The sequence below is a fragment of the Arachis ipaensis genome, chromosome B10 (assembly GCF_059453495.1).
Source record: "Arachis ipaensis isolate K30076 ecotype BB chromosome B10, ASM5945349v1, whole genome shotgun sequence".
NCBI classification, from domain to species: domain Eukaryota; kingdom Viridiplantae; phylum Streptophyta; class Magnoliopsida; order Fabales; family Fabaceae; genus Arachis; species Arachis ipaensis.
The window spans coordinates 19,375,377-19,391,274 of NC_142435.1; the positions used below are offsets into that span (position 1 = coordinate 19,375,377).

Below are 15,898 nucleotides of genomic sequence, written 5' to 3' on the forward strand. Positions count from 1 at the left end.
AAGGACTTTGAGGTACACTATTGGAGTATGTCAATTTGTGTTGGTGGATTGGGTGAATACTTCTTCCATTTGCATGGCAGAATTTTTGGCACTGGAAATAGTATTGCGGCTGGGTTTGGTAAAATCTTTTTAAGAGGTGTTTGTGCTTTTAAACCTCATTTTGCGTTTAGTAAATTAAAAAGTCTAAGTGTTTGTGCTTGCGGCTTTTAAAAGTTAAAGGTGCTTTTGAAAGCACCTGGAACTTTTCAAAGCTGGCTTGTGCTTATCAAATTTTATTTATTTTTCCGCACATATTTTCCGCTATTATATTGTCATTGAAATCTTCATATATTTTAAACTTCTCATCTTAACCTTCACAAATTCTAACACAGTCTTCATATATTTTTTATTTTTCAACCTAATCTTCACAAATTTCAATACAAATATATCTCTATCACATATTAAGTATAAACTTCTATCTATTTATATTATTTTTTTGTGCGTTATTTTTGTATTTTTTCAGTAGTTCTATTATGTTTGTTTGTTTTTTATCTGTTCTTTGAAATGTGAAGAGGATGACTTGGTTTACGAAAACCAATTATAAAATTTTTCTGAGGATGACTTGGTTTATGAAAACCAATTATAAAATTTTTCTTGCATAAATATTAGTCAAAATTATAATAACAACATGTATATACATATGTAAATATAGATATATAATCGTAAGAGTAGTTTATTTGAGATATGTGTCCTATTTTTTGTGATTTGTAAAGGTGAGCCAATATATATAGATGGGTAATGGACGTACCCAGTACTAACATTGGATTACATACAAATTTATTATTGGCTAATGAGTGGGAGTACGTACTCCTCATCTAGCGCCCGACGCTCTGCTAGGGTTTCACTGCGCCGCCTCCATGGTTACACCTTTCTTTGTTTTTTTTCTTCGTCAAACCCTTTTCCATCTTCTTCTACTTTCTTTTCTTAATTTTTTTTCCACTTAGCTCCCTAATTTTCGTTTTCTCTCCCAATTCATTCCTCTTTTAATTCATTCCGTTTTCTTATTCACTCATTCTATATATCTTATTTCTCTTTGGAATCATTGAATACCAATTCTGATTTTCTCTACACCATGGGCAACAAATCAGAGACTCAGAACCCTCATATAATTGCTATGACGGTGGAGGGTGCCAGCCTTCAAGTGGCATCTAGAGAAATATGAAACTGCTCTCGTGGAATTGTCGGGGTTTGGGGAGACCCCTGACAATCCACAATCTTAAAGGGATTTACAAATCCTACTCCCCCGAGGTTGGTTTTATCTGTGAAACAAAAAATCAATCTCGACAAGTTGAAGGAAAACTAAGATCTTGTGGTTTCAAGGAATGGTTTATTGTGGATCCGGATGGATTATCAGGGGGTTTGGCAATGGCATGGAGGGATGGTTGCACTGTTCAGATTTTACAGCATGGTATATTTTTCATTGCGGCATCAGTTCTGACAGCTGGTTCTAATGATCCCTATGGTGTTCTAGGTGTTTATCTCAGTTCAAATGATCAACATAGAATGGCTCAATTTGCTGAATTAACTTCAGTCACTCAACAGTTCGATGGTAAGGTTGTGTTAATGGGGGATTTTAATGCCATTTCTAATCAATTGAAGAAAGAAGGTGGGGGTGCTAAATCTCCTTCTTCTATTGAAACCTTTAATAGTTTTATTGATGATAATTCCCTGATTGATATTGGTATGGTCGGAAGACCATTCACTTGGTCAAATAGACGGAGGGGTGATGAGTTGATACAAGAAAGACTGGACTGATTCCTGGTAGGAGTTGATTGGCAGCAACTCTATCCCAATGCAACGGTTCTTAGACTGTCAGAATCAGGCTCAGATCACGCCCCTCTTCTCTTAGACTCTAATCCGAGAACTAAGATATCTAAACGCCGATTCAAATTCCAAGAAAGATAGTGTTCCAATGATGAAATAAGGCAGATTGTTAGAGAGGTTTGGCATGAACAGATTGATGGTTCAGCCATGTATATCCTAGCTCAAAAAATAAAGTGTTGTCGGCATAAGATTGTCAGATGGCAGCAAGAACACAGATCTAATTCGAAGGTGGAGATTGATTTACTACAGTCGGAATTAGAGGAACTTCGTTTAGCAGGAATTCATAGAGGCGACATCATTTCAAAAATAGAGGACAAACTTGAAAAAGCATTGCAAAATGAGGAATCTTATTGGAAAGATAAGTCTAGAGTCAAATGGCTCAAATCTGGTGATCAGAATACAGCTTTCTTCCATCAAAAATTTAGAAATCGAACCCGAAGGAATAGAATTTGGCAACTAACTGACAGTGATGGTGAAGTGGCTACTTCAAATGCTGGTATTGCTTCTGTGGCTGAATCTTATTTCAAGGACATCTTTTCCTCCACTTGTCATGAGAACCCTGAACCTCTGTTTACTGATTTTGAACCTAAGGTTACAGCTCACATGAACCGTAGGCTTCAAAGACCAGTGACTATAGAGGAAGTGAAACGCGCAACATTTAGCATTCATCCTCAAAGTGCTCCAGGAGATGATGGTATGACAGCAAAATTTTTTCAAAGCTTCTGGAACATACTTAGTGGTGATGTGTTTCGAGCAGTTAAGAGCTTCTTTTCTGGGGGCAGAATCTTGAAGGGTTTTAACCACACTCAGATCTATCTTATTCCCAAGATTTCTGATGCTAAAGATATGACTCAGGTAAGACCAATAAGCCTATCTTCAGTCTTTTACAAGATTATCTCCAAAGTATTTGTACATAGGCTTCAGGGTATGATGAATAGACTAATTAGCCCTACACAGAGTGCTTTTATTAAAGGCAGATTAATCTCTGATAATATCCTAATTGCTCACGAGTGTATGCATTACTTGAAGAACAAAAAAAGGGGTCTCGAAAATGAAATGGCGCTAAAATTAGATATGAGTAAGGCATATGATAGGGTGGAATGGCACTTTCTTTGGTTTATATTAGAGAAGTTTGGTTTTGACTCCCGGTGGATCATGTGGATTCGAGAATTAGTGACAACTGTTTCTTATTCTGTTATTGTGGAAGGACAACCTTATGGTTTCTTCAAACCAAATAGAGGTATTTGACAAGGAGATCCTCTATCCCCCTATCTTTTTCTTTTCTGTGCAGAAGGTCTCTCCTTCTTGCTACACAAGGTAAAACAAAACAGACTAATTCAGGGTCTTCAGATACATAGGTGATGTCCCAAGGTCAACCACCTCCTATTTGCTGATGATTCCATCTTATTCTGTAAGGCTAATCCTGAAGCATGTTCAAATATCCTGCATTTATTGAATTCTTATGAAAGCATCAGTGGCCAGAGGGTAAATCTTAATAAATCTGCTGCATTCTTTAGCCACAACACTCCCTCCACTACTCGTACACTACTGGCTAACTCTATGAATATTAATCATATTGGGGCTCAGGATAAATACCTTGGTTTGCCTTCTACAGTCTCTAAATCGAAAAAGGCTTCTTTTAGTATGATCAAAGAAAAGATTCGGAAAAGAATCCAAGGGTGGAAGCGCAATCTTCTTTCGTCAGGTGGTAGACACATATTGCTTAAGGCAGTGGGAGAAGTTATTCCTATTTATACATTGTCTTGCTTCAAGTTGCCTGATGGTTTAATTTCGGAAATTCACTCTCTACTTTCTCAGTTCTGGTGGGGACAAAAGGGTTCTGAAAGGCGGATGGCTTGGATTAGCTGGGACACTATGACTCGCCCACGAAAAGAAGGAGGCCTTGGATTTAAAGATCTCAGAATCCAAAATATGGCGCTTTTAGGCAAACAGTTTTGGCGACTTATAACACAGCCTACTTCCTTTTTATCCAAAATACTAAGAGGTAAATACTTTAGCAATGGTAATGCTATAACGGCAGAAATTGGAGTCTTACTTTCTTGGGGATGGAGGAGCATACTGGAAGGCCGAAAGATTGTTGAAAAAGGTCTTAATTGGGCTGTGGGTACTGGTGAGAATATCCGAACCTTTGAGGATCCTTGGCTGCCTCCTCCGTATCCTTTAATGATTTCTGACATGCCAAATAGACAGGCTATTTTTGAGTTGGTTCCAAGAGTTAAAGATCTAATTACTGAAGATATGAATTGGAATCAAAATCTCATTCAAGAATTATTTCCCCAAGACGTTGCAAACAGGATTTTGTCAGTTAAAATTCAGCAGGGTAGGGACAAATTGCAATGGGATTTGAACAAATCCAAGCAATATGATACAGCTTCAGGTTACAGAATTGACTATTTATTTTACCATCCGCCTCTGGAGCTTTGCCCTAATTATATGTAGCAGAAAAAGCCGTGGATTGATCTATGGAAGTTGAACTTGCCTCACAAAATTAAGCTATTTATCTGGAAAGCTCTCCATGACCGACTTCCGGTGCTTGCTCAGATTCATCACCGCATCCCATCTATATCACCAATATGCCCCTGCTGTCATGAAGCAACGGAAACAGTCACTCATTGTCTGATCAATTGCTCTAGAATTAAAGACGTATGGTCTCAGAGTTATCTTCGTGACTGTCTTTCCCCTCAGAGTTCTAACGACTTTTGGACATGGTGGACTGCATCAACAGAGATACTTAACCCGTTGAAGAATGCTGACCGTAATCCTCAATTGCTTGCCATCATTTGCTGGAACTGCTGGAAAGCTCGCAACCAGTTGATTTTTGAAGGTTCTACTTCTATGCCGTCTGCCATTCTAGCAAGCTCTGTCAAGTTGCTCCGTGAAATCCAAAGAACTCCCAGTTTAGGTCGTCATCTCCATGAGGCAAGCTCTTAGTTGCATGCAATTGGATTTATCATTCTTTCTTCTTTAAGATTTTTCTTCGTTTTTCGACCACGCACCGTCGGATGAATACCTTCAGTGTAGTGTTTTTGGGAAATCCCCACCTTTTATTATGTTGTCCTCCTTTTGGACATCTTTGTATTTCATTTTTAATAATTAATGAAATATAACCTATTATCTTTGGAAAAAAAAAAACCAATAGTCTCTAAAATTTGAGTTAGGTAATTTAGTATTTTTAATGATGATGTTTAGGATAAAATAAATTTTTATGATACTTATATAAAATTTTATAGTTAAAAAATAAAAGTTTATTTATAATACTTATCTTTATTATGAATTTTTTATTTTAAAATTATTTTATTTTAAAATATTATATAAAATTTTAAAGAATTTGAAAAAATAAATTATTCTTCGTTATAAACATGTTTATTATAATTTTTTAAAATTTTAAAAGTTGTTTTACCAAACACAATTGTGATGCTTGTGCTTATTAAAAGTCATTTTTAATTTGATTTTACCAAACGCAAGTGCTGCAGCTTTTAAAAAGCCGTCTTTTAAAAGACAGCTTTTATAAGCTACTTTTAAAAAAGTAAAAGCTTTACCAAACCAAGCCTACATCTGTTCCTTGAGGAACTTGGAGACCCATCTGGAAAAGTGTCTTTCATGGTTAGGGATTTCAATGTTATTAAGGGTAAGAAAACAACACTCTGCAATACAAGCAACAATCTCTGTCAAAATTCTCTTCTTTCTTAGGACAAATGCTTTCTATGGACTAGAAGATTATGTAAATTTGACGAAATTCAACAATATAATTACAGCTAGCGACATCCTTTCTTGAAGATACAAAAGAATAATAAAATGCAAACAAGGGAAGAACAGAAATACATTTATATCCATTTATATCCATCACTAAGACGTCACACTATCATTCATGGGCTTTTCAGTATTATTGGTGTGTTCTTGTTCTGTCTCTGGAATAGGGACTTCCTCCATCACCACCTCATCAGCATTGATGGCTTCGGATTCTTTGGCGGTAGGGGTTCCTCCGTTCTTTGCTGCTGCCAGAACATCGCCATTCTCATCTGCACCCTTTGCTTTGCCATTGTTCACTGGTTTTGGGAGCTCTCTTGCAGCAGAGGATGTCTCTAATAGGCGGCTGATTCCGTCATACAAGTTCTTAGCATCCATAATAATTGTTGCTCCACCGGGGTAACATCATCCAAAACATGTTGCAGAATGAGGATAAGCAACCTATACATCAAAATAAAAATTTCAAGGAATCAAGAACATATATTTACAGTAATTTATTGAAAGAGCATGAGAGCAGATTAGCAGCTCAAATTATAAACAATAATTTTGTATCATACTCCACTTAATGAGACAAAGGTTAGTTAATTTGTTATTATTTTTATAATATCACTCTCATGGATGTAAATCATAAAGCACCTCAATAAATGCCCGACAGAGTGAGAGGAAAAGTGCTGATTCGTTCGCTCTGAGCACTCAAGTTGTATTGTACAGCAACAATGAATCAGAAACAGCTCGTAATCCCTTAATCAATTCTTGGACAACGACATGTTTTAGACTTATTGAGGCACATGGACGCAGCTCATTTATTGCTGCAGATACACCTGCAGCCACCAAAGAGATAGCAGTGCAAATGAATCCAAGGATAAATGAGACTGACTAGGGGAGGAGGACTAAGTGATGAAGCACAATAGCACATATAACATCATCCCATCATAAGATTAACCGCACACATTTAATAAACTTGCTACAAACATCACATATCAACCATGAATATTTCCATTATGCATTGCCATTTATATTTTTTATCTGATCCAGAAGTTTATAGACACATTCACACACACACACAAAGTGATAGAGAGTGTATGTGGTATCAATCAACAATAGACCATATTGTAAAACAGAAATTACATCATTCAATAACTTCTGGTAGAAATTGGTTTTGATTAACCCAACTACTGTGTCAATTGTTGATGAGAAATTGCAAATTTTTAAAAATTAAACAGTCAGTATGAAATTAGCATTTCAGTGGAATATCACAAGTGTCCAATTTTATCAGCAGTATACATGCCTTAATTTATTCAGTTGATTTTGTGAGGATCCATTCTGCAAGAAGTTATTCATTGGGGTAAAGTTGGTCTGAATTGAACTGGAATAAAGATGATTGGCTTTACAAGAGTGTAGAGTATTTTCACACTAGTAATAAGAAAGGTTGATTTACACTTTTTGAACCCGTTAGAACTCTTCATCCTATACTCTTATTCAAATGAGGCAGTTGATATGAACTTGCAACATGAATTTGTAGATATAGGCAGATGATGAAGCATCAGCAATTTCCAATTTAGCAAGAAACAATAACTTGACTTACCATTAATAAAAACAGCAAGAGGTGGATGCTCCATCAAATAAGATGGTGGAGTGACATCCTCCTGACTTTCTTCACCAACAGTATTTGCAGGGAAGCCAACAGCTGGGAGCGGAACCCACCGATGCGAATCCAAGACCAACTGAAAACAAATCAAATACTTGATTGATCATGACATGAAATTGGCCAACTTACTGAGAATAATATGGAGCCCATTGGCTCATTTGAATTAATGAAAAATGAAAAATACATAATTTCAGTTTACACACATGCAAAATAGTTTAACTGCACTGAACTTACCTGAAAGTTCTCTACTGCGGTACTCATATTCTTTGAGAATAAGTTAAGAACATCCCTGTAGAAAAACCAAAGTGTATTATGATGTGCTTTGAGTATGACTTAACCTAGTGAAGATCATAAAAAGAACTATGTTTGACTGCTCCACTGTACTGTGTTGAGCTCTTTGTTTTCAAAAAAAAAAAACCCCCTATGTAGCCCGCAACATTGGCCAAGATGCATCTAAAGTTCTATTCCCTTCCCAAAATTGGAAAAGTCATCCCAACAATCAGATATGTGTCAATCGGCTCATGAAGAAATATTATATCAAATTGGATGAATTTAATCTTATACTTGCCAATTGCATTAGGACTTTATCACTCCTAAACAAATTCTCAACTCAACGCACAAAAAAGCATAACTACGCTTGCAATACTAAGGAAATCAGCTAATGCTTACAATTTAAGCTTAATTGATATCAAAACTGACATTTGAAAAATCTGAACAATACATAACACACAATAAGAAAAATATAAACCAAATTATTTTAAAAATAAAAATTACCATGGCTTCAAGATGCTTGTCAATAAAGGTGACTTCCTCACGAATTGCTATCAATGCATCCGCAGCGGAAATGAATGACCGGTAATTCGTTACGGCAACCTCCTGCATTTGCCGCCGGATCCGCTCTGCATCAACGCGAAGCAGCTCCGGTTCCTAAAAAAACATCCATCACAACAATTAACACTTCTTTTTCTTGCCGTTTACTTGTTTATTCTAGTATTTATTTTATAAAGAATAGAATTGAACGAAGAAGAATGAAAATTTGTGCTTATTTTAAAGGAGGAAGGATATGTATATTGTACATGATAATTATTTTAGATTTTTTTTATTCTAAAAAAAATAGTCTTCATTTTTTATCAAAATCTTCAACCGGCACGACCTGTTCACCCGCTTTTTTTATTGAATTAAAAAAATATTTTTATATTTTTATTTTTAAAATTATAAATTTAATATCAATAATTAAAAAATAAATTATAAAAAAATATTTTAAATATTTAATATATGTAGAAAGTATAAAATAAATAAATTTAAATTAAAAAATAAAGGAAAAAATTATATTGTTATTATGTGTAACAAAATCAAGATAAAGATTTAGTAATATTATTTACAAATTAGTTATTTATATATTAAATTTACTTATTTTTTCAATCCTATTTAATTTTGAATAAATTTAAAAATTTATATTCATATTCAAAGCACTATTTTAGAAGATACATAATTTTAATAGATAAAAAATTATTTTTTTAATCTTATATTGAACATCTTTAATTATCTTAAATCTTATTATTATTTCAAAATTATTAATTTTTATTTTGATTATATCATCTCATCATACTATACACTATTATTTTTTTTTTTACATGTATAATTATTATTGTCTCGCCGTCACTATTATGTTGCCTTGTTTTATTGTCCTTCCTTATTTTCTTCTTCTATTAACCCCAATCGCAATCAATTACTACCATATCATACATATCCATTGTGTTAACTTTTGAGTTGTTAAAGATTTGTTAAAAGAATTATTTTCTTGTTTAATTTAGATATCTAGATGTATAACTATTATATAAATACTCATTTTTTATACTTACTTGTTAAGTCATATTTTATCATTTTAAAAAAAAAATTTAAGATATCAAGCATTCAAAAGTTTTGTATAAAATAATAAAATAAAAAATAAAAAAATTTATAAGTTATTTAATTTTTTTAATATATAGAATAATTGAATTTAAATTAATTTAGATATAATACTAAAATCATTACGTTATTACTATGTGTAACAATGAAGATATAAATTTATAAAAATTTATATTTAAATTATAGTTAGCTCTATCCTATTTTAATATAAAATTTACATTTCTAATCTTTTTTATTAAAAATTAATTTATTGACCAATTATTCGCTAATTTTTCGATTTTACAATAAAGATGGTGAAAAATGTAAAGACATTGATAAAATAAAAGATATAAACTAAAATTAACATAGAATTGAACAAAACACAAAGATGGTAAAAGATGTGAAGACATTGATGTTCACTTAGTCCATTTTTTGATTTATTAACCATTTGCAGACACGATATTTTTTTAGGAGATGTGTTATCATGGTTACAGGAGTAATAAAACTGTTTTTATTTTAGTGGGAGGTTATTAGATTTTTTAAAATAAATTTTATGACTATTTTGTTCTTATAATTTGCTTTATGAAATAATTTTTTAGAGGGTAAATATAGTTAAAAAAATTGGAAACTAAAGTCGTGGTCAACTCTTTGTATTGGTTTTATAGATTTTCACCTTTTGTTATATGGTACAACAATTATATATAATATAATAAATGGTACATATTCTCGTATATAAGAACATGGGACTTAATATTACCCTTTTATGGAGTTTCTTTGCCTTAATAAAAGAACTAATATCATTTAGACTTAATGTTTATTTTTGTACTTAATAAAAAAACTAATATCATTTAACTTTAATTTTTTACTTTCAAGATACACGAAAAGATGTAACCCGTTTATGCATTAGATAATTTAAAAGATACTTATTATATAGAAAGTTAAAAATATTCTAAACTTAAAAAACTATTTAATAACAAAATTAAATTTATTCAAAATCGTAAAAAGAGTTAGAAAGAGAAAGAGAAAGTTGAAACTTTTTAACTAATTACAAAAAATCACCACCATCAAAGCTATTACAATTGAGTATATTAAGTAAGGTTTAAGAAGCAAACCAGAACGATAAATCTAAGTTTTCTATCTCTCTTTATATAATGTTTTACTTTAACTAACTATTTTTTATGGATAGTATTCAAATGACGAACAAAATAATAAGAAGATTCGTATTAAATTATGAAAATTAATCTCATCCTTATAATACGATGACATTAGTTCAAACATGTAAAATGAAATAATAAAGTATAGTTTAATTGATGTGCACAATAAAATAAATATCAAACTTATAAAATAGCAGTCAAATGTGGATAGCAATGGTTGCCTTCTATTCTAAAGTACTATATTAAATTGCGACTTAAAATTTATAATTATTAGTTAAAAAATTTACAATTATGTACTATTTTTTATTATTTTGGTTGAAAATTATATATTTTGATATTGTTTTTCATGATTACTGACATCAAATTTTGATAATTTCAAAAAATTTTAAATGCTTTATGTCTTAGTTCTTTTAGCAAAATTTCAACAACTCATAAAAGTTAACATAATAGATAGTTATAAATTAAAGTGATAGACAAGAGTAAAAGTTGCCATGATGATACTTGGTAATAATTAATAACGACCGGAAGAAGAGAATGTGGAAGGAGAAGAAAAAATGAGAAAGGAGAACAAGGTAATATAATAGTGACGATGAGATAATGACATATATGTGTATAAACAACAATATATAGTAAGAGAAAGAATAGTGTTTGATACAGTGAGGTGATATAATACAAATATAAATTAATAATTTAAAAAAAATGCAATTAAAGATAGTTTAAAAAATTAAATATAAAATTAAAAAAATATTTTTTATCAATTGAAATTATGCATAAAGATAAAGAGTATTTTGAATATAAATTTTTATCTCTATTTTAAATGAAATACTATTAAAAATAAATAAATAAACTTAATAACCTTTTTAAATAGTTAATTATAAATAATATTTTTAAATCTTAATTTTTATTTTGCTACACATAATAACAACATAATAAATTTGTTTAATATCTTATTTAATTTAAATTTATAAATTTTATACATTCTAAAAGTTAAATAATTTATAAAATTTTTATTTTTGTTTTTAATTTTTTAATTTTTAATGTTTAATTATTTTATTAAATTTATAATTTTAAAAATAAAATTATAAAAATTAATCTTTTCACAATAATAGAAAAGTGGCTGAACAGACACGATAGTGCCTGTTGAGCCGCTAGTTGTTATAGATGAACTAATATATGATGGTAACTAACTGCGATTAAACAGAAGATAGAAAGAGAATAAAAAACGGAGAAAGAAAAAGAGAACAAGCTAATATAAGAGTGGTGGTAAGGTATATGTAGATAGATATATAATGGTAAGAAAAAAGAATAATGAAACCAAAAATTAAAAACTCTAAAAGAATAATAAAACTAAAGATAATTTAAAATGTTGACTATAAAATTATAAGAAATAAATTTTTTTTAGCTATTAAAATTATGCGAGAGAAAGAGTGATTTAAATATAAATTTTTATAAATTTATAATTGAGAAATAAATAAATTTACAAATATTTATAAATTTATATCTTCATTGTTACACATAGTAACAACGTAATAATTTTAGTATTATATCTACATTAATTTAAATTCAATTATTCTATATATTAAAAAAATTAAATAACTTATAATTTTTTTATTTTTTATTTTATTATTTTATACAAAACTTTTGAATGCTTGATATCTCAAATTTTTTTTAAAATGATAAAATATGACTTAACAAGTAAGTATGAAAAATAAGTATTTATATAATAGTTATACATCTAGATATCTAAATAAAACAAGAAAATAATTCTTTTAACAAATCTTTAACAACTCAAAAGTTAACATAATGGATATGTATGAATCAAAGTGATAAATAAAAATGAGAGCTGCCATAATGATATCGTGATAATTGATTGCGATTGGGATTAATAGAAGAAGAAAATAAGGAAGGACAATAAAACAAGGCAACTGATAAAATTAGTATCAGTGTTTTAAAATAGCGGCCATGGCGGCGCTATGGCAGAATGGCGTGGGCGGATTTGGCCTCGCCGCCATATGTAGGCCACCGCGACGTGCTTATCACGGCGGGGCAAAAGGCGCTGCAATTGCGGTGGCGCCATGGCGCGAGAATGGCGGGTTTTTTCGGATTTTTTAAAAAAATTCGAGGGTAATTGGGTAATTTTGCAAAACCCTAAATGAAAGAGTAACCCACGTTCAACCGCTGCAGTTCAAAAACGAGCCTTCCTCTCTGAACGTCCAAAACGGCTCTTTCTCTCTGTTCTCTTTCTCTCTTCTCTTTGCCTCCAATCACCGCCGATCTTAGCCACCGCCCATCGCCGCCGCCTGTTGCCGTTCGTCGCCGACCATCACCGCTGGTGGTCACCGCCGCTCATCACCACAGTTCCCTCTTTTTTCTGGTTTGTAGAAGTTACCGTTCCTTTTTTTTTTCATTCAGTTCACTCACTTCACTGTCTCTTTCTCCTTCTCTTCCCTCATAAACCTCTCTTCCTCCAATTTTTTTTTCCTTTCAGCTCAGTTCATCATGTCAACTTCTAGACCAGCCCGTAATTCTGATGCCCCTGCCTCTACCCCTGCCCTTACCCCTGCCCCTGCCCCTGCTGGCCATGCTGCTGGAACTGCTGCTCGTCCTGCATAAAGTATAACCAACAACTCATCGAGAGGTACAACCTTAAAAATGAAGTTGACCCTATTGCACTCAATGACATTGATGAGTGTAATGAGTGGTTAGTGGGAGAAATTGGGACTGCCACCTTTCGAGATGATGATAATATGGATGATGATGCTGATTTGGTTCATCAAAATGACAACACTTTGAGTTGGAACCTTGTTTTTGAAGCAATGGGAGGACATGAGCCTACAACATATACTAGAAGACAACAAAATAGAAAAAGAAAAGAACCTGCAACTGCAAGAGGTGGTGCAAAGGGTAGACCAAGTGGGTCTAAGGCTTCAAAAAAAGGAAAAGGAAAAGCAGTAATTGTGTAATTGTGGAAGAGGAAGAAGAACCAGAATTTGAAGATGAAGAGGATTCTGAAAATGAAGAAGAACAAGAAGAGGAGATTCAATTCAATGATACTGAATCAGAAGATGATGAGGGGGTAGAGGGTCACCATAATAATCGTGTTAATTTAGATGAATTTGATGAGAGCTAGAATGTAGATGGTTTATAGTTTTTATGTTTTATGTCTTCTATTTTATGGCTTGCTTATGACTTTTGAGTTATGATTTGAACTTGATGTTATATTTATTTACTAAATTTGCTACTATATTTGCTATATTAATTAGATGTTTTATGACTAGAAAGTTGCTTATATAGATAGATTTTATAGTTTATTATATTTGCAATTTTTCTGCATGTTTTTTTTGCACATATATGTGTATTTTAGAGGTAATCCGCCATTTCCGCCATTTTCCGCAACGCCATCCGCTATAACTTTATGGCGGATTTTTGGCTCACCGCCATTAGCCGCCATCCGCAATAAAAAACTATGATTAGTATTAGGCTAGCCCAATTAGAGAATTATACTATAAATAAGAGTATGATGTAATAATGTAGGATATGCATGGTGTAATTGGAAACTCTACTTTCTCTCTTTGACCCTAATTGTAGGGATTTCTCTTCTATTCTCTCTGATTATCTCTAATTCTTTCTAGTTCTCGATACAAATTCATATCAAATGGTACTTTCATTGAACACCATGCCAAATTCCTACGATGACACAATTTGGGATCAAATTCAAACTAGCTTAGATCGCTTGAATTCAGATTATGAAAAACGATCCAAGATACCTGCAGAAATTCAGGCAACTTGCAACAAAATTGGTGAAACCGTGACCAAGAGGATCCATGGGGAAGCCGATTGTGCACTACCAGCAGAAATTTCAACCAAAATCCAGAAGCAGCAACATCCAATTTTTCAGATTCAAGCCAAATCAACCTCAGCTTTTCAGCCAATCAACAATAATTCAACCGCTCCAGAAGTAAACAATTCAACACTTACGGCTCTGCAATTTCAGAATTCAGCATCAGATTATGAGAATGCAGCATTGATGAATGCAGCAACCAATTTTTCAGAATTCAACATGACTCCAGTTCACCAGAAGAGGATGAAGAAGCAGAAGAATCAGATTTCAATTTACAAGTTCGACCACAACAGCAACAATCAAAATCAACAAAAATTACAGATTCAACAAGAAATTCAGCACTAAATTCAACAACAATAGATCACAAATTCAATTTCACAAGATCAGCGTGCAAATCAACAAGTTCAGATTATGCAATTGATGCAGAAGATGCGGTGCCACAATTTCAGCAACAACAAAATTCATGCCAACCTTCAGAACCCATGGTTGCAGAAGAAGAAGAACTCAATGCAAATTCAGATTCAACAAACAATTCAACAACAAATTTGCAGAAGGTATCAATAATTTTAGATCCAGATTTTCAAATCCACATCCAAACAAAACCGCATCAGAGATATCTTCTTCCAAAAACAAGTTCAACCGATTTGATCACACAAGCAACCAGAATTTCATTCGAATTCTATATCATTGATATATCTTTTTTCTTTCTTTCACCCTTCATTTTTATCTGTATATTCTTATTGCTTTACAACTTATAATCAGATTCGTTTTTATTTTTTTTTATCCAATTCTCCAATCAGATTTCCTGATTCAGGGACCAGCTTACCTGTATGCCGGAACGCAACCTCTAGATGCCGGTGGCCGTCCGTGGCGGGGAACAAATCCGGTCAAGGACGTAGAAGCGGCAGATCTGACAACTGGTAATGGCGCCGAGGATGGCGCCTCCATGAAGGGGGAGCAGATGTTCGAGACGCCCTGGGTTGACGGAGTGGCAGCAGCGACCAACACCAGAGATCCTCGAAGGTGTGGCGGAGGGTTCCGGCGCGTGTCTCCGATCTTGGCAAGACCAGCTCCACTCCTTGCGGCGGTCTTCCCTTGGGGTCGCGAAGATGCAAAGCGAACAGCCGGCGATGCTCTATGGTGCTGTGCAGAAGACGTCGGAGCAGAGAGAGGACAGGGCAGTGGTGGTTTGGCTTGATGCTCGCACGGTGGTTAGAGTGGCCGAAGAAGAAGATGGAGTTGGCGGGTTCCGACATTGGGATGGCCGGAAGTGGCGACCGACGTGCTCTGTGGAGGGGTGGACCGCAGGAGGTCGACCGTGGTTCGATTCGGCGAGGGCACACCCAGGAGAATTGCGGCCAGATCGCGATGTGGGAGGGGAAGACGATCGCCAGTTTCCACCACCGAAACCGCCGGACCCATCGAAGACCGTCCCAGATGACGCTGCACGGCGGCTAGGGGGTGTTGCAATCGGCGCCTCCGTGGCAGGGAGGGATGAGGGCGTCCGATCTCGAAGGCGATTCTGCGACGTTGTCGCGCCACGCGAAGGAGAACCGCGAGCTCTTCGCAGAGGTCGGCTCCACCATTCTTCACGGATAGTGCCTAGGCCACCACCGCTCATGGCGGCATCGTTTCCCTGGGATCGTGATGCAGAGGCGCCAAGCCTCGAGTTCCCCAGCAATGGCGGCACACGCGGTTGTTGGCTCGTTCCGTGGTGGGTGGCGCCCAAGGAAGGAG

General features: G+C 34.0%; 2 protein-coding genes across 3 annotated transcripts; one reads left to right on the forward strand and one right to left on the reverse strand.

The window, feature by feature from the left end:
* Positions 1-5,480: 5,480 nt before the first annotated feature.
* On the reverse strand, positions 5,481-14,195 carry LOC107624124 (conserved oligomeric Golgi complex subunit 8). Its single transcript, XM_088506665.1, has 5 exons — positions 14,088-14,195; positions 8,054-8,206; positions 7,217-7,355; positions 6,268-6,452; positions 5,481-6,072 (listed from the first exon to the last, which is right to left on the reverse strand). The coding sequence occupies exons 2-4, from the start codon at positions 8,159-8,161 to the stop codon at positions 6,325-6,327; spliced, it is 375 nt and encodes a 124-aa protein (XP_088362791.1). The 5' UTR covers positions 8,162-8,206; positions 14,088-14,195; the 3' UTR covers positions 5,481-6,072; positions 6,268-6,324.
* A 103-nt stretch (positions 14,196-14,298) lies between these two features.
* LOC148579329 (uncharacterized) lies at positions 14,299-15,359 on the forward strand. Of its 2 annotated transcripts, none has more exons than XM_088506660.1 (2): positions 14,299-14,715; positions 14,962-15,359. In XM_088506660.1, the coding sequence occupies exons 1-2, from the start codon at positions 14,625-14,627 to the stop codon at positions 15,357-15,359; spliced, it is 489 nt and encodes a 162-aa protein (XP_088362786.1). In that variant the 5' UTR covers positions 14,299-14,624. The 2 variants fall into 2 exon arrangements, with proteins under 2 accessions (XP_088362786.1, XP_088362788.1); XM_088506662.1 differs by having other exon boundaries at positions 14,976-15,359.
* Positions 15,360-15,898: the final 539 nt, after the last annotated feature.